Source organism: Bison bison, unplaced genomic scaffold (assembly GCF_000754665.1).
Source record: "Bison bison bison isolate TAMUID 2011002044 unplaced genomic scaffold, Bison_UMD1.0 scf7180017864309, whole genome shotgun sequence".
NCBI lineage: Eukaryota > Metazoa > Chordata > Mammalia > Artiodactyla > Bovidae > Bison > Bison bison.
The window spans coordinates 5,909,881-5,928,691 of record NW_011494881.1 but is presented as its reverse complement, the minus strand read 5'-3'; the positions used below and the strand labels follow the sequence as shown (position 1 = coordinate 5,928,691).

General features: G+C 53.7%; 2 protein-coding genes across 2 annotated transcripts in view; one reads left to right on the top strand and one right to left on the bottom strand.

The window, feature by feature from the left end:
* LOC104997478 (chromosome unknown open reading frame, human C10orf54) overlaps positions 1-18,767 on the top strand; it is a 25,265-nt gene extending 6,498 nt beyond the window's left edge. Inside the window, exons 2-7 of the mRNA XM_010852238.1 lie at positions 5,081-5,506; positions 6,331-6,387; positions 12,407-12,514; positions 16,385-16,412; positions 17,722-17,918; positions 18,081-18,767. Coding sequence (XP_010850540.1) covers positions 5,081-5,506; positions 6,331-6,387; positions 12,407-12,514; positions 16,385-16,412; positions 17,722-17,918; positions 18,081-18,118 — 854 coding nt within the window. The 3' untranslated portion in view covers positions 18,119-18,767. The remainder of the gene's footprint in view (positions 1-5,080; positions 5,507-6,330; positions 6,388-12,406; positions 12,515-16,384; positions 16,413-17,721; positions 17,919-18,080) is intronic.
* CDH23 (cadherin-related 23) overlaps positions 1-18,811 on the bottom strand; it is a 409,549-nt gene that overhangs the window by 50,618 nt on the left and 340,120 nt on the right. The window lies entirely within an intron of this gene.

Sequence of the window (18,811 nt, the reverse complement as noted above, 5' to 3'; positions counted from 1 at the left end):
TGAGATGAAGCCAAACAAGAACTTTCCCTTAGACTAAAAGAGAAGCTTTTACAAGAGGCTCAGCCCCTCTGTGGCTGAGGGTCCCATTGCTAGAAAGTGGCAGAAGCAGGACTGAATTCTGAGTGGAAGTCCCTTAAGGAACTCTGCACCCCCACGGCCTCTCTGCATTGGGCCTGGCTCAAGTTTGGACCTTAGTAAATATTTGTGGAATGAAAGAATGATGTTTTTGCTTTGGGTCTGAGGCAGAGCAAGGATGATTACGTGGAGAGCGCAGAAGTCAACTGGAGGTCAGTCAGTTCACTCTGAGTAGCTAGAGGATGAAGTGTTAGCCCCACCCGCTGGAGGGGTGGAGGGCTCTTCCTGTCTGCAGCATTGTCTTGTCCAAGGTGTGGGCCTCTGCTCAGCCACGTAGGGCTGTGTGGCCTTGGGCAAATCGCTTCACCGCTCTGGTTCTATTTCTTCTTCTTTAAAATGGGCATAATAAGACCTACATCAGAGGTTATGAGAATTAAATGAGTGTGAAGTGCTCAGCAAGTCCTAACATGTAAGAAGTGCTCATAAATGCCTGTGATCATCTTCGTATTGTTGCCCATTCTTGTCACCCTTCTCTGCCCTGAAGAAAGACAGCCTTGCTCACCTGTCGCAGGGTTTCAGAATTGGAAGGTGGCTAGGAATGTGGAGAGTCTCTCAAGATAGGATAAAGAAAGGGAGGCCCAGAGAAGGATGGGACCTGCCCAAGGCACACAGTAAGGGCATGGCTAAGTGGGGACTGGGGCCCAGGGATCTGCCCACCCAGGCTAGTGTTTTAATCCTAGACCTAAAATTACCCCAGAGTCACAGCATTCTTCCTGCAGGTGCTTCTGAAAACTCACCCAGCAGCAGGGTGGGGGTGGGGCTGGGCCCTAAAAACAGCACAATGATGGATGGTTCCCACCCAGGCACAGGTTCAGCCTAGGGCCTGGGGCCTTTTCCTGTTCCACATGCTCTCGGCCACCCTGGAGCCAGGGGCCTTCCTCCCTAGTCTCCGACAATGCCCCAGGTGTCCAAAAGGATCTGCTCCTTACAATAAGCAACATCCTCTGGTCAAATAATTATAATTCCAGCTGGGCTATTTATAGCCCCTGATAACACACATGTGTATGTGCAGTCGTGGAAGGCAGGGGGCACGTGTGTAGTTTTCCCTAACACCGTGCCCTTGAGAGTCCACCTAAGGACAGGCTGCCCCTGGGCCTTATCCTGGTTGGAGTCTCAAACACAACAAACAAGACGTTTTCTCTCCCCCAGGACAAGTCCTGTGAACATCTGGCCCACCGATCCAGTGCGTTTGCTGGAACTGAATACTCTCTCCCACACCCAAACCTAAAGCCCAGTGTAGCTTCTCCTTTTTCTAAAAGGGGAAGAGGGCCTTCTGGGGTGCTTGGGGTGTTAGGAATTGAGCAATGACCCTCCCCAGCTCTGTCTCTGAACCCCAGTTCTGTGTTCCCCTGTGAGTCTGCAAAGAAACTGCCTCTTGGGCTGAAAAGCCCTTCCCCACTGCTTTTCTGGGGAATTCTGTGGTCCCTAACACCATTGCTTGGACCAGGGAAGCTGTGGGCTGGTGCCCCATTGGAGGCCCTGCTGCTTGCTCCCACCCTGCCCCATCACCCTGTGCTCACGGACACCTATCCTGCTCACAAGCTAGCCTCATCTTGCCTACATACTCGCCCCACCCCATCCACACCTCTGTCCACTTGATAGTCCCCACCCTGCTCGGCTCTGTGCTCACTTCTTGCTTCTGCTTCCACTCACCCAGACCTGTGGCCCTGGCCTCCACTCACCCCATCCACTGAGCCAGTCTCCCCCTAGCCCCCAAGGTGTGCATGCTTCTGCCAGTACTGCTGGATCTGGATTCGGCTCACACCCTTGGGGGTAGTTTTAGGGCTAAAGATAATGTTGGGGAAAGGGAAAATGGGGTATCAGTTGGGAGAAGTGCTGGTGGGAGCTGTCACATGGCCAGCTGGGGAAAAGGGGGAGCACAGGGCAGAGCTAATCCAGGTCCACTCTCTGGGTGGGTCTGTATTCTTCCTCAGAGGGCCCTTTCTGTGACTACTTCCCACTTTCATTTATTGGCACAGCCATAATTCAGTAGCTTGGTTTCCGCTGGGGGCCTTGGGTGGATCACTTTCTCTCTGAGCCTGACTGTTATATCTGTAGGACAGTGGCTTGGGGAGTGGAATGCCTCCCTGGCTAGACACCAAGGAGCCCACTCACGGACCAGAAACTCAAATGTCCATGGGACACTGATGGCAAGAGAGTGAAGCAGACTAGGGGGAAACATTGGGGAGAGGTGGAGACTGCGGCCAGCTAGAACACCAATGCCCCATGGGAAGAGGAGGCTGCTACTCTCAGTTCCAGTTGACAAGTGCCTCATAGGAAAGCTGTGTGTGCTTGCGCTCAGCTGTGTCCAGCTCTTTGCGACCCCCATGGACTGTAGCCCACTATGCTCCTCTGTTTGTGGAATTTTCCGGGCAAGAGTACTAAAGCGGGTTGCCATTTCCTACTCCAGGGGATCTTCCTGACCCAGGGATCAAGCCCAGGTCTCTTGTGTCTCCTGCATTAGTGGACAGACTCTTTACCACCATCTGGAAAGCTGGGTTTAATGTTAATGTTCTGATTTTCAAAGAGAAGCTGGAAGTCAGAATTTTCGTATCAAATTCTTGGTCTGTAAAATTTGGCAATCTCAAAAAAAAATGTAAAATACTTTGAGGTTCAAGTAAAATATATTTGAAGGCTGAATATGGCCTGTGGGCTGCCAAATTCTGAAATTTTTTCTTTTAGTACAGGGTCTAAGTGCTTGGGTTTAATTCTGACTCTGGTATTTTCCGTGAACTTCAGTGAGTTATTTCACATCTCTGCGCCTCAGTTTCCTCATTGGTGAGACAGGAATAAAAATAACACCAGCCTTACTGGGTTGCTGGCCATGCCCATCCTATTTATTATTCTTCTAGTCCTAACTAGATCCTTCTTTACCTGAAGAACCCATGCTTCAGGTTTTGAGTGTATACCCTCCAGAACTTCAGGCAAACCACTTTCCCTTTCTTGACATCTATATTTCTCCCTGAAAAGGAAATGAACATCTTGACTAAAGTTCTGAACTAAAGCTCTGAAGTCTTTGCTCACCTCGGCAATGACTTTCCAAAAATCTGGGATTCCTAGAAATGGCTCCCTCTCACACGCAGGTGCCGGGAGTGGGAGGCTCTGGTGCGTATCTGTCCTTTTTACCCTCTGGGGCTTAAAACTCCACCCTTGCAGCCATATTCTTTGGGGGAAATGTCTTTGCTGCTTCCTCACACTCTGCTTGAAATATGCAAGCATGCCAAGATTGGGCCACAGCTGTTACCAGTCATTCACACTTTGGTGAGAAAGAATTCAAAGCAGGCTTCTCTGTTCTATTTTCACTCCTAAGAAATGTCTTTTGAATTGCAGAAATGACTTAGAGACCTATCTAGCTCCCAGGAATCAAGCTCCAACTTTCAGAGCATTTCACGTAAATTATCTGTAGTTTTGCCTCAAATCTGGCAGGGAGCTGTTCCACTTCTGTGTTTTACAGCGAGGCATCTGAGGCTCAGAGTCCATGTAACTCTTAGCTATTGGACTCCTTTGCAGGCTGAGCCAATTCCAAAGCTCCAGCGGCTGCCTCTCTCCTGACTGGGCCAGGCTTTCAGCTCCTCTGGGTAGGGGTAGGGAGACAGGCTGTAAAACAGGGAAGGGGCGTCTGGAAAGAAGCGGCATTATTATCTTGGGTTCAGGCAATGGCAATGGAAGGGGCATATCCATTTGGATCCTGTACATATTTCCAAACCCTCCTTCCCTGTCGGCCCACACCACCCCGAGATGCAAAATGAAATGAAAACATCGCTAATATCTATTAACTACAGCTATCGCTCCAATGTCTGCAGAGGGCATGAGAGCTCACGTAGTGTGTTCTCCTCTTTCTGTCCTCTCACAACCCCACTGTAGCTAATATTTTCCTCACTGCACACACGAGGAAACTGTGGCTCACAGCTAGACAGAATTTTCTGTTAAAGGGCCAGTGCTTTGGGAGGTCAACATGGTTACATGCTGGGAGATGGGGGCAGGGTAAAGAGGACCAGGGGATGGCTTCATTTGCTTATTGAAGCAAAATGAATGAGAAAAACGTGTCTAAGAAGACCGGGTGGCAGGCAGGCGCCTGGATGAGATGACCTTCTCTTCACACCTGTCCTTGCCCCTGAGACACCTTGGGTATTCCTGCTTTACCGCCTTCCATGTGCTGGGCTCCTGTCTGTCCATCAACCCCAAAGACTCTCCTTCCTTTAAGAAGTCTCCTGACTATCCCCAGGAAGGTCACGTCCTCTTTCCTTCAAGTGCCCCGAAGGCTGGCGCGGCTTTGCCCTTTGTCCTGTGGGGTTACTTTGTCAGGATGTAGGACTTGTCTACCCAGCTAGGCCATAAGCTCCCAAGGGAGGCTCTGTCTTCAGCATCCAGGTGAGATAGAGCCCCTGGCACAGGCCTCACACGGGCAGATGCTGCGTTAGTGCTCGCTGATGAGGGGGATGCGGGGCAGGCTGGCCCCAGGAGTGGCAATAGATGCCGATGGCCCCCAGAGGGGTGGTCCAGGGTAAGGGGCTGCTGTTCCCAAACTGCCTTCTGCTTCTCCCACCTGATGTGCTGAGCACAGGAACTGCAAGTGCCAGGGGCCAGGTCTGGGCAGAGCCATGGTGCCTGCAGTGAAGGGACAGGAGCTGGGGTGAGCGCACATGTCCCTGGGATAGGGACACCGCAGGCCCGGCCCGCCCTACTGCCTGCCAGGTTTCTCGCCTATGCCTCATCCAGCTTTACCTGGGGAGGCTCCTGTGGCTCCTCCCACACAGCCTGGAGGGAGCCGGGTTCATGAGCAAAAGAAGAAGCTGAGGCTTGGGGAGGTCAGCTGACTGGCCCTGAGCTTGTGGCTGGGGAACCCATATCTTTGAAGCCCCAGGCCAAGGTTCTTCCCTACTCGGGTGGGTACTGGGAGTGTTGCCGGCTCAGGTGGGTGACAGGCTCTCGTCTCTCTGAGCAGACCTGGTGACAGCGTTCAAGATTGCCACGCCCTACTCCCTGTACGTGTGTCCTGAGGGGCAGAACGTCACCCTCACCTGCAGGCTCTTGGGCCCCCTGGCCAAAGGGCACGACGTGACCTTCTACAAGACTTGGTACCGCAGCTCACGGGGCGAGGTGCAGGTCTGCTCAGAGCGCCGGCCCATCCGCAACCTCACGTTCCAGGACCTCCATCTGCACCACAGTAGCCACCAGGCCAACACCAGCCAGGATCTGGCCCAGCGCTACGGGCTGGAGTCGGCCTCCGACCACCACGGCAACTTCACCATCACCATGCGCAACCTGACGCTGCTGGACGGCGGCCTCTACTGCTGCCTGGTGGTGGAGATCAGGCACCACCACTCGGAGCAGCGGCTCTTCGGAGCCATGGAGCTGCAGGTGCAGAGAGGTGAGCCCCTCCTCTGTGGGGCGGCCAGGGGCGGCTGTCACTGTGGGGATGGTGTCTGAGCTTGTCTGGGAGGATGAGCAGAGGACTGAGTGACTGGTGGGGGGTGGCGCTGTGTGCCTGGTGGTGTGACACTGTGTTGGGGGCTGTCTGATTCTGTATGGCTGGCACTCCAGGGGTGGTGGATGGGATGTGAGGATGTGGAGCTGTGAACACCTCTTTCTGGGTCGCTGGGTGTGATGGAGAGGAAGGGCATACAGGGCTCTGTTTATGACAGTGGGGTTTTTTAATGGGAGAGAGTATAGGGACTAGTGGAGAAGGAAATGGGAACCCACTGCAGTATTCTTGCCTGGGAGATCCTATGGATAGAGGAGCCTGGCGGGCTACAGTCCATGGGGTTGCAAAGTGTAGGACACGACTGAGTGACTAAGCATATGAACCTGGGCTGGGAGTGTGTCTGCTCACGACAATTCCAGGGCTGTGATATATGACCTGCACCGTGAGTTAGGAGTGTGTGTGTGTGTGTGTGTGTAGATGAGATGACAAGGGGCAGTAGACTAGATACAGGTGTGGGTGTGGGCAGGTAGCCACACACCCATGGGGGTGTCATGGTGATGGGCAGGGCTTGCCTGGCTGTGCAGTGAAAATATGCCTCCGTGTGAGTGTGTGTGTATGTGTGTGTGTTCGTGTGTGTAGCTGGGCCAGCATTGCCAAGGGGACACGAGCAAAGGTATCTGTGATAGGAGCAGGGCATACCAGCCTGAACAAGTCTTCCTGGCCGCCAGGGTCTGAAACCCACTTAATGACCCTTCTCTCTGCTCCCACAGGCAAAGAAACACTATCTAAGTGCATCGCGTACCCACCCTCTTCCAACGAGAGTGAAAGTAAGGAACCACCTCTTGGCTCCTCTGGATTCTCTGTTCTTCTCTGTCCTCACCCTGGACCCAGACCTCATTCTGAACTCTGACCTCATCACCCCAAGCCCACAGAATCCCATTCCTCCTCTTTTGCTGCTGCTCCTCTCTTTTGCTTCCTCCTTCACCTGAGCCATTGGGCTGCAGGCCCCAGAAGCCCATGCCCCTTCTAAGGCCTGAAGCTTGAGGAAGCTGGCTTCTGAGTCCTACCCCTGACTCTTGGGTGAGGCTGTGCCCTGGCAGTGACCTTGGGCCAAGTGCCCCCATGACAGATACTGGGTGCCACAGGCTGCCGAGCTTGTTTTCAGTGGGGACCACTCCCCTGCCACATGGGAAGGAGGGCGGTGTGTGTGTGGGTCCTCCTGGCTTGGACTCAACCTTGTTCTATGTGTGTGGAGAGGGCTGAGGGAGAGGCTGAGGCAGGGGAACAGAACGACCTTTCCTAAAGCTCCTGCTACATCTCAGGCGCTGTGCTAAGTCCTTCTAAGCATTGGTATCTCAATGGCTTCTTACAAGAACCCTGCAAAGTAGGTGTCACCAACTTCGTGGCACACTCGTGGAAACAGAGGCCCAGAGAGGTGACATTACTGGCCTCAATTCACACATCCGACAAGGGAAGTCAGCTGGCACTGTGCTCACCCCACCTTCTGGAGGTGAAGTGCGCACAGCTGGGGAAGGAGATTGGATGCACAGGGTGGTGGGTGGCAGTCAGCCCCCAGGTGTTTGCCCAGAGGTGCCCATGGAGGGCAGGGGCATTGCTCCGAGGGATGCCTGGGCACTAGCAGTCCAGGTGAGAATACCCAGCAGCTTGGAGACAGCAAAGGGGAGATGTCTTAGGGGTGCCCCCTCTTCTGACAGGAGGCGTTCTTGGCTTCCTCAGCCTTCTCTCTATTAGTATTTGTTGGGCATCCAGTCCGGACCAGTTCCTGCCTAGGTCCTGGAGACACGAAAGTGCAGGCCTTCTCCCTGCCCTCCAGGACATCCATCACAGCTGAAGCCAGGAAGCTCAGCCACAGCCAAGCCCCCACTCAAAGGCCATGGTGACTTTCTATTCAAACTACTCTTTTTTTTTTGAAACAACAAACAGACTAGCCAGGAATAAAATTAGAACACACTTTTGGTCTGAGCCAGACCCACATGGAACTAAGAAACGAAGAACAAGCCTCTTCGCCTGCACACCACAGAGCTCATGTGTGGCCTCGCACCAAGCTGCTGCCTTCCTCACTTCCTCCACTGGTGGCTCCCTGGGGAGGGTGGAGAGCCCCCTCCCCCCACACCCCGGCAGCCCCTTCCTGCCCATGCAGCAGCCTCACGACTGTGTGTGCACACACGTGCTGTGCACAGGACAGGGAAAGCCTCACCGGGTGGGTCCATGAGTGTTCACTTCCCCATCACCCCTTCCACTATGAGCAACCCCCCAGTCCCACTTCTGCCTCCAGGGGCTCCTGCAGAACAACTCTGCCACTGCCCCCATTTCACAGATGGAGAAACTGAGGTTCAGATGGATGGAGTGAGTGGTTCTTAGTCTCCCAGAGCCAAGAGGAGAAGCCAGAGCAACCTGGTTCTCAGTGTGCAAACCCGGCCTGAGTACTGGAGCCCTCCCCTCTGAAAGTCATTCATTTTCAGAAAAGCACTCACGTTCTGAAAGTCAGCTGTCTTGGAGACAGTGACAAGAGATGCCAGAGGGGACAGTGTCAGAGAAACCAGGTGTGAAATGGAGAGGGAGTGGCGATCTGGGTCATTTTTCTTGCTCTAGACTCGAGAGCAGCAGCTGCTGGAGTTAAGGGAACAGAAGTCGCCTGGGAAGTTCCAGGAGTCTGACTGATAAGAGCCCAAGGGTGAGGCAGAACTTGACTGCTAAGAGTAGGTCAGGCTTCCTTTGCTGGGCACCTCGACTCTCAGGTTTTGACATAGTCCTTCCTCTCCAGTTCACGGGATGTGCAGCCTCACTCTGCTCCCTGCTTCCCTGAACTACTGTCTGCAGGGAATTGGCTTCTTAATGGCCACAGGCACATGTTCGCTTCTGTCCCAGTTGTCAAGGGCAGGGGTAAAGCATCAATCTGAAAGCCTCTTAAAGGCTGGAGTCCCCTTTCAGAGTCTGGGTTCTGGAGGTCTGGAGACGACAGCCGTGAGGAGTCTTGGCACTAAGGTGGAAGGGGTCTCAGATGAAAAGAAACCCAGCTGTACTTTGGGGTGGGATGTGAGTGCTTTGACAGTGCTTCTGTTCTCTGGGTACCGTGTCCACTGAGCAATGGGAGCACGCATGTCCCTTTCCAACTCACAGGGAGGCACCCCGTGTTATCAAAGGTGCTGAGTCAGGGATCAAAGACTGAATGCCCACAGGGCCAGGGAGCTGGTGGGGGAGACGGTACGGAGAAGCAGAGACTGGTGAAAACCCAGCTGCCAGTTTGTACATGCAGTTCCAACTGGCATACGCCAGGAGAGGGGCCCAGGGTTGCCAGAATCACTAAATTTTCAATCAAAGTCAGAAGTCCAGATTTTACTTGAGCTCTCAATTTTAAACTGTTGGCAACTAATAAAAAAAAAAAAGCTAAATATTAAGCTGGCCATATATGCAACTTGAGTCTATTCTAATGAAAGGCAGTGTGGTGAAGTGGTTAAGAGCACAGATCCTGAAATCAGTCAAGTTGCTGAACCTCCCTGTGCCTTGGTCATTTCATCTGTAAAATGGAGATATGGTTTATGTATACTTTTAAGGTTGTTCTGAGGCTAAAATTGGAGAAGGCAATGGCACCCCACTCCAGTACTCTTGCCTGGAAAATCCCATGGAAGGAGGAGCCTAGTAGGCTGCAGTCCATGGGGTCGCTAGAGTCGCACACGACTGAGCGACTTCACTTTCACTTTTCACTTTCATGCATTGGAGAAGGAAATGGCAACCCACTCCAGTGTTCTTGCCTGGAGAATCCCAGGGACGGGGGAGCCTGGTGGGCTGCCGTCTATGGGGTCGCACAGATTTGGACACGACTGAAGTGACTTAGCAGCAGCAGCAGCAGAGCTACAATGAGGTACTCTGTGTAAAGAAAGCACTAAGAACCATGCCTGGCACAGAGTAAGTGCTGTGTATGTGTTGGCTATTATTACTTCTAATGTGCAGTTCTAGGCCTGGCTTCCCAAATCATCTCACCCATTCCCCTGTACCAAGGCAGGATAGCAAGTAGGTGGCAGTGGACGGTGGGCACACATCCTGTTTTCCAACAGTCTGAAACATTCGCTTGGTGATCCATGTGCGTAGGGGGTCCCAGGGCTGACTGCTGGGTCCTGCCCTCTGCTGCCACTTACCTTTGGAAAGACCCCAGTCCCTGCTATAAGACTGGGGCTCCACAGCCAGCCTTGGTACCAGATCAGTTAATGATGCTTCCAGCCAAGAAGCTCTGTGAGTTTTCCTTCTCTAACTGCAGTCCATGGGGTTGCAAAGAGTTGGACATGACTTAGCGACTGAACAGTAACAATAGCAGCAAACTGCAGCCCCAGTCTCCTAATGTCTTGGGGGAGTAGGAAGGTAGGTGTATGAAATCCTCTGAAGGCCCACATCAGCTTGAGGCGGCTGGGGAGGTGATGAGAGAGGAGTGTGATGAGGAAGCTGGTACCGAAGGAGCCCGGGAGCCCCGAGCTGCTGAGGGGCTGTGGTTTTTCACCGAACCTGCGCCAGGAGGCTGGACAGCTCATCTCCCTGAGAAGCAACCTCTCCACCCCGCAGCACAGCAGGATGTATGGTTTCATCCAGCCCCCTCCCTGGAACCAGACAGTCCTAGCGAACTCCCTCCTCCATAAACACCCTCGGGGTACTGACAGGCCCTGGACAAAGCCTTGCTGAGCAGGCTTAGCCCCTTCTATCCCACCCCGCTCTGTAAGGGCCTGGCACACTGCTTGGTGCTGGCTGGGCAGCTGCCTCTGCCAATGCCTGATCACCTTCTCAGCATGAGCCTGCCTCTGGATGGCTACAGGACCAGACCCCTCCCCAACTCTGCCCCAGGTACTGGCCACACATGGTGGGTGGGGTGGGGAGCTGTGGCGAGGCTGCGCTCTGCAGAGGAGCCCATGGTCTCCGAGGGCAGCTGGTCCACAAAGCTCTGCCCAAACTCTGCTCCCTGGGCCTAGCCTCAACTCCCAGCCTAGGCTGTAAAGAAACCAAGACCTGATCCCCTAGAGGGGCCAAAGAGAGGGAGTCTTTGCTTGGGGACCAGAGTCAGGAGAGAGGTTGGGCCAAGATGCTCAGTGGTCAGTGACTGACTACACCATACGCTGCTTGGTGCCAGTCTGGAGGAAACCTGCTTTGATGACCAGAAAAGGGTGCTTTGTAGCCGGCTTCTCAGTGCCCACAATAAGGTCCTGTGATGGGGTTCAGAGATACTCAGATGTCTGAATTAGAAAATGTTTTACTTTCAGTACTCTGCATCAAAGCGCAGCCTCGCTAAGGTACGTGGGGAGCCTGCTTTAATGTGGAGCCGCACTCGCTTTGTAACAGCACAGCAACTGTCCCTGTACCAGCGGGTACTTCTAACGCACCCGAAAACAGCTTTTTCTCTTCCGAGGTCTGAACAAACCCTCTGAAAGCTTGTTTACACTGTCGGGTTGTTCAGTAATACAAAGAGATAAAAAACAAGCTTTTATACCCAAGTAAGTAGTGCAAAGGCAACAAGGAGCCCGTTCACCTTCCCAAAGCTGGGGCCAAGCTGACACTGTGACAAGGTATACTACCCCATTGATTTTTTGTCAGAGGGAAGGGCTAAAATTGGGAAGGAAAACCATTTATGCTGGTTGTGGTTCTGAGGGCACGACTGTTCCCAGCTAAACTCCTGGAGTCAGCAGATGGACTCAAATAAAACCTCCCATGCCATGGATGGGACCATGAAGTGGTACAACTGTTGTTTTTTTTTTTTTTCAGGACAATTTAGCAATAGCCTAAAAAAAAATACACATACTCTTTGGCTCAGCACTTTCACTACTAGGTTTTATGTACTGATGTATTTGCCTGAGTGAGCAAAGATGCCTACACAAGTTCATTGCTACATTATTAGTTCTGCTGAAAAATGGAAGCAACCTACATACCCACCAGTAGGGGAATGTTTCAATAAACTTAGGTGAGACCCGTGATAAGCCCTAGGCAGAATGAGCTAGATCTCTGTGCCAATACAGAGAGGTGTCCAAGCTGTGCTCAGTGGGAAAAGCAGTTGTCACATGATCCCATATATGCTGTACATGTGGAGAATGTATCTAGATTATGTCTCGGGAGGGGGCCCAGGTACAGGTGGAGGAAGAAAATGTTGAATTAAAAAAAAAAAAACTTGTAAATTTGTGTGCGTGTAATTTCGAAAGCTTAAAAAATTTAAATTGGACAAGGACTCACATTTCCCTAGGTCTTGCCCCAAGATGTCTCCCTGTGAACTGTACATGTGAGATGACTTTCAGAGGCCCTGTCCTGGAGCCAAGGGGTCTCTCAGGGGATAAAGAGGGCTTTTCATTCATTTATTTTTCACTGTGATAGAACATACATAACATAAAATTGCCAGTGTAACCTTTTTTAAGAGTACAACTCAGTGGCATTCATTATATTCTCAGTGTTGTGTAGTTATTACCACTCATCTGTTTTCACACGTTTTTTTATCTCTCGGGCTTCTTTCAACCTTGAACTCTGTGACATGGGGTCTGTGAAGGGCCTCCTCTCCTCTTCAGGGAGCAACCAGTGGTCCAGGTGGTTGAGATGTTTCCTGCAGGCTGTGATAAGGCCCCTTCTCTTTCTCCCCTGTAGCTGCCTCAGCTGTAAGCGCCTGGCCTGATTTCTGGGTGCTCTGGCCCTCTTGGGGTTCCCAGACCTTCCACGCCTCTGCAGGGCACTTCGGGTCTAGCTGTGGGGCCTGGGTAAAGATGGGTCCCTGTGTTGCTGGGCCTTCCCTCTCTGGGCCTCAGTTTCCCTCAGGAGGAGTAATGGGAGTGGGGCCTCACCTTGGCTGCCTCTCTGTCCATTCAGGCATCACAGCTGCTGCTCTGGCTACGAGCGCCTGCATCGTGGGTATTCTCTGCCTCCCCCTCATCCTGCTCCTGGTCTACAAGCAAAGGCAGGTGGCCTCCAACCGCCGTGAGTATCCCCCTCTGCCTGGGCTAGGTGGGGTGTGAGTGACCTGCCCCAGCATCCCGCTCAGCCACAGGGAAGAGCCAAGGCAAAAGGCTGATCCAGTTCTGCACTTTAAGAGATAAGAGCTGGGCTCCGTGGTGGAGAGGAGGGGACCCACTGGCCCCTGGCAGTGCTGGCTTGACACTCAACAGGGATCTGTTGAATGAATGAGCAGTCATATGGAGTAGCTGAAACTGGTTTATGAAAGTGCTGCCACCCAGAGATTGTTGGGGGACCTGCTTTAACATCTAGGTGGGTTTGTCTTTGTAGCAACAGTTGGGACAAAATGACCTTTGGATTATCAGAACTGGGAGGGATCTTCGAGATAACTCGATTCAACTCTTTCCTTTTACAGGTCACAAACCTAAGATCAGCAGGGTTAAATAACTAACTAAATGTTATAAAACTTAGTGAGTAAGACTCAGACTCAACGCTTTCAACTCAGTGGTTTTCAGGGAGCATAGTTCCACCGCACAATAAAAACACTCCGCATGAGCATCGTAGCTGAGGACCCCTAACTAGCAGGATTGCTGGGCCAGGTACCATGCCCAGACTGCTATGTACATTCTCTCATGTGCTCCTCCTAACAGAGTCTAGTCCTACTATTGGCTCCGTTTTAAAGCTGGGCAAACTGAGGCACAGAGCAGCTAAGGAGCTCCCTCAAGGAACCACTTATGAGCACGGAGTGGAGCCACGTTTCCAGTTGTGAGGCCTTTTCACTTGTCTCTTCGGGTGACAGTGCCCCTTTCCCTTCCTTCGACTCCACCCACGAGCCTCGGCCAGCCTCAGTCCTCCTGGAGCAGGAGGGTGGGGGCCCTTGCCTGGCCTCCCCCACCTCTTCCCGCACCGCCCCCCACCCCTGCTGTCTGCAGCAGGAGGTAACTGAGGGGGGCTTTGGCTGGACTGGAACAACTGGACACCTCTCTGCCCCTCTTCAGTGGGTCACTCTCCCCCGCTGCTCAGGAGGCTCTTATACCTCTCACAAAGGCTACCACAGTTTATCTACACAAACACCCCAGGGTTGGGGCTGGGGCTGGGGTGGGGGAAGGTGAAGGGATCTGGAGCAGAAAGAGGAACCCAGGAGATGAACCAGGGAGAGGCAGGGCTGCAGAGCCACCCTCAGCTCCTGCTCATCTGTGCTTCCACGGAGGTGGGGAAGGGATGAGGAGGGGCCGTGCTCAGGCAGGCTTGGCTCCCAGCAAAAGAGGGGCTTTCTGTCCCCTCTTACTCCAGACCATAGGTCTGCCTCCATCAGGGAACAGGAAACTGAAAGTGAAGTCGCTCAGTCGTGTCTGACTCTTTGTGACCCCACAGACTGTAGCCTATCAGGCTTCTCTGTCCATGGGGTTTTCCAGGCAAGAATACTGGAGTGGGTTGCCATTTCTTTCCCCAGAGGATCTTCTTGACCCAGGAACTGAACCCAGGTCTCCTGCATTGCTTTACCCTCTGAGCCACCAGGGAAGCCCCCAGGAACTGGGAAAACAAATTCCCGGCAGAGGCGGGCGCGGGGCGGGGGAGGGGCACTGCTGATCCTCACGGGGCCCCCAGGGTTGGGCCAGGGCTCCGCCTGTGTCCCAGGCTGGAGGAAGGAAAACCAGGGAGGGGACACCCCCAGGCCGGAACGCTGTGGCCATGTCCTGAGGACACGGGCAGCCTGGGGTCAGCCCCCCGTGCCTCCTGCTGCAGGTGCTGGGAGACTGAGGGCTTCACGGTGAAAGGGACAGATGAGCTGGGTGCTGAAAAACTGCAGTGAAAGAAAGCTCGAGGGGTGCGGTGGGGCAGCCAGGGCTATGCCATGACCAAAACGAGCACGCCTTCTGAGACTCTAAACAAATTCCGTTTTCACGATGGACAGCCACTTCATAGCATCTTATCCCCAGATTTAACACATGCAGTAACAGGAAGGTATCAGTCATTTATCTCCTAATAAAAGTATTTTTGAGGCTAGTCCTCTGTCCTCTCCAAAAAAAGACTTATACAGTTGAAGGTTTAGAGACAGACACACGAGATGCCAGAGGGACAATTCTATCTCTAGATATCTCACCAGGTATGAGATGGAGAGTGAGTCATTTTTCTTGATCCAGATTCCAGAGAAGCAGCTGATGGGATTATGGCAACAGAAGTCACTTGGGACATGGCAGGAGTGTGGCCCCAGGGTAGAGGCTGAGTGGCCTGGAGCAGGGGTGGCAGGTCAGAGATGGAATGGATAGGACTGTGTGTGGTGTGCTCCGGGCAGGGTGCTGCCACGAGAGCTGGGCACGGAGGGAGTGCTCGGGAGTAAGCCACACTCAGGAAGAAGAGAAAGAGCAAGGCTTGGGAAATTAAATTAAATTAAATTAAAAGATGCTTGCTCCTTGGAAGAAAAGCTATGACAAACCTAGACAGCGTATTAAAAAGCAGAGATACTGCTTTGCCGACAAAGGTCTGTCTAGTCAAAGCTATGGTTTTTCCAGTAGTCATGTATGGATGTGAGAGTTGGACCATAAAGAGGGCTGAACGTCGAAGAACTGATGCTTTTGAACTGTGGTGCTGGAGAAGACTCTTGAGAGTCCCTTGGACAGCAAGGAGATCAAACCAGTCAATCCTAAAGGAAATCAGTCCTGAATATTCATTGCAAGGACTGATGCTGAAGCTGAAGCTCCAATACTTTGGCCACCTGATGTGAAGAACTGACTCACTGGAAAAGGCCCTGATGCTGGGAAAGAATGAAGGCAGGAGAAGGATGACAGACGATGAGACAGCTGGATGGCATCACTGACTCGATGGACATGAGTTTGAGCAAGCTCTGGGAGATAGTGAAGGACAGGGAAGCCTGACAGCTGCAGTCCATGGGGTCGCAGAGTCGGATGCGACTGAGGACTGAGCAACAGCAACAGGTGTTGCGAGCACTGAGGAAGGCAGTGTGCTACAGAGGCCAACGGGCATGGTGGCCTCCCTAGTATCAGGCAGACTCGGTTTCTTCAAGGGCAGAGGAGAGGATGAGCTGAGGGAAGGCCGAGGCCTGCAGGAAGCCCCACACAGAGTCGCCCTGGTAAACAAGAAGCCATGATTCCGATACCGCGGAGATTTCAGGAACTTGTATGCAACTTCCCGTGGGTATTCTGTTGCTGTGCCCCTCCCCCACCACTTGTTTCCCCATCGTAATGTGCAGCAAAACTCTTAAAAAAACAAGATGGATCTGTGGGAGTACGTGGGGAGCTGCAAGAAAGAGGGAAGTTGGGGTAGCTGCATCTGGTTGGTGGCTGGTTTGTGGGATGGGGAACCTCCACAGTGGGGCAGGGTGGCAGCAGCTTGACTGCAGGGTAGAGAGTGGTAGTGTGGCTGAGAACTGATGAAGTCTCAGGCCCTCTAGGGTTCCTCTGAGAAATGTTGACCCTATTAGGCAATGCAGAAGACAGAACAGAGGGGATCAGGAACTCTAATTAGGAACTGACCTTGCAACACTCCTGCCCAGTAAATCATGGCTGACGACCAGAACGTGACAAATGGCCACACAGGAAGCAACAGTTCAGGAGCCAGGCCTCTGGTTGATCCTGAATGCCTAACATCACCACCACTGCCTTTGGTTTCGTAGCTGCCCCACACGCTTGTCAAATGCATCCCGAGTTTAATTTATCATGGGTCAACACGGGCCGCTGAGCAAGGCCCCACCTGCTGGGTAGACACACAGCACTGCCCTCCGGCTTCTTGAGGGAGCAGAAGCAGGATCCGGGGCCGAGCACAGCCCTGCCCAGGTTCACTCCCATTCCCGAGGGGTGTCTGCCAGCGAGGGCCAGGATGCTGTCTGGGAAAGCCTTCCCTCTGTGACCAGCTGCTCTGTCTGTCTGTCCCTAGGTGCCCAGGAACTGGTGCGGATGGACAGGTAAGGCCCACGGAGACCTTCCTGAGGACACTTGCCACAACTGTGCTGTCCCACTCAAAGTCTGGCAGGCTCTCTCCTTGCCTTCCCTGGGCTGTGGTCTCTGCTGGGCAGTATCTATCTACACCCAGCTTCTTATACAGCAGTTAATGCGGAAAGGGTTGGGGGAACTTTATAGCCAGGCCAGACTGATTCTCCTGACTCCACTCCACTAGGTTCTTTCCCCCTCTCCTCTCTGGTCACTGCTTATATCACAGTGGGGCTGAGAACACAGACGTGGGCTTCCTGGTCCTCCCTGTGCTCTGGGCCAGCTGTCAGGAAGGAGGTATGTCTGTGCAGTAGGGCCCCGGTTTAGCTGCCTGACACAGCTGGTTAGAAGAGCATTTGCCATCTGCCATCTGTGCCGACTGGCTGTTAGCCCTGCCACCCCGCACCCAGCTGGCTGGCTCCAATGCTGCTTGGATGAACGATGCACCCACCCTTGGGCCTCAGTGGTCAGCTGGGGTGGGGAAGGGGAGGAAGCAGCTGAACCCGTGCAGACCCTGAAACATGCAAAAGAGGTCAGCACACGTGGAGCTGAGGCCCCAAGGAGTGCAGGGCACCCCAAGGAGAAAGCAGTCAGGCCACAAGAGCAGAGGCTGACCTAGCTCAGACGTGGTGGTGGTGGGGAGGGCAGCTTGGGGATGGAGTGGATGGGGAGTGTGTGTGGTGTGCCCTGGGCAGGAAGCTGGCATGGGGCCTGGCACGGAGGGCGTGCTTGGGAACACGCCATGCTCAAGAACTTGCCCCCAGTACATGTAACACCAAATTCAGAGCTTCTCCCTGGTGTCTGAAAGGGATAATATTTAAGACAGGTCACAGGAAGTCCTAGCTAGATCCTGCTAGAATCTCAAAATTAGAGCGGTCCTCAGAGGTTGTCCCACTCTGAGGGAGGAAGAAGGTCTCCCTTTAGCTCAAGACAAGCTGTGGGGACAATCAGTCCTAAGGCCATTAATTCTACTGACCAAAGAGAGACTTGTGCCCTGATTCCTGAGGCCAGTGTCCTGGAGCCACTCTTACCTGGGGCTTCCTTCCTGGGCCTGGGGGCAGATGGTCAGATGCCCTCAGCTCAGAGCAGGTGGAGAGTGCAGCCCAGCTTTTCCTCCCTGGCCCTGGAGCCTCCCTTCCTGCTAGGAGGTGCTGCTGAGGCCTGGGTGGGAAGGCAGGTGAGGGGAAGGATGGGGAGATGAGGGGAAAGAAGTGAGGCAGGCCAGGCGGGAGGTCAGAGGCCTAGCCCAGGCAGCACGCATGACCTTCTATCCTGCTTCTCCAGCAACAACATTCAAGGAATTGAAAACCCTGGCTTTGAGACCTCTCCACCTTCCCATGGGATGCTGGAGGCCAAGCCCAGGCAGGCCCTGTCCTACATGGCCCAGCGGCAGCCTTCTGAGTCTGGGCGGCACCTGCTCTCTGAGCCCAACACTCCTCTGTCTCCACCGGGCCCCGGGGAGGTCTTCTTTCCCTCCCTAGGTGAGTGCTTCTCTTCCCTCACAGCGCTGTGACCGGCAGTATACCGGCCTCACTCCCCACCTCCCTGGGAATCCTCACAGCCTCAGGGTGTGGGGTTGTGGGGGGGGGGGGATGACGGATAGAGGAGCCCCGCCTTCACTCTGCTTCTCCTTTATTTTGCAGACCCTGTCCCTGACTCCCCAAATTCTGAGGCCGTCTAAACCAGCTGGGGGCCCGTGGGAAGTTGTGGCTGGGCCTGGGGCAGGGGCATTTGAGCCAGGGCTGGCCTTCTGACTGGTCCCTTTGGCCCTGGTTTCTTCCCTCCAAGCTGTAAAGTCAGACTCTTTGAAATACCCCTGATGACCAGACCTTCCACCTCTCTGGATGGCAGAAGGGAGAAGGTGTTGGACAGTCCAGCCCCTCTCTCAAGGACGGTGAGAGGCTGGGATTCCACCCTAGGGACCTGAAATTCACCAGCTATCGATACCAGATGACCTCCGTTCTCGAAGTCCCAGGACTGCCAGCTCCCGTGGCAGCCTCTCTCTCTGGGACATAAGCCCTGGGACCTGAGACCCATGCGCCCTGGGCAGACCTCCCAGTGCCACCCTCCAGGCCTGAGACACAGGATAAGATGTGGAGAGACTTCCCACTGCAGTGGGCCTGGCTCCCCACTCCCGCCTGAGACTGCTCATCCATCAGACTCACTCTTTGTAATCATGAATCTCTGGGGCTAGGCCTGCCTGACCTGGCTGCCTTCTAACCAGCAGACTCTCTGAGGGGCTATCAATTGGTTAAATAAATCTGGGGTTCCCACGGCCTGTACTCTGGGTCCCCAGAATGCACTGGCCGGAAGCCCCAAAACGGGAAGTACGCCCTGGGGCACGGTGACCACTGTGAGCCAACTGGCATCTTGG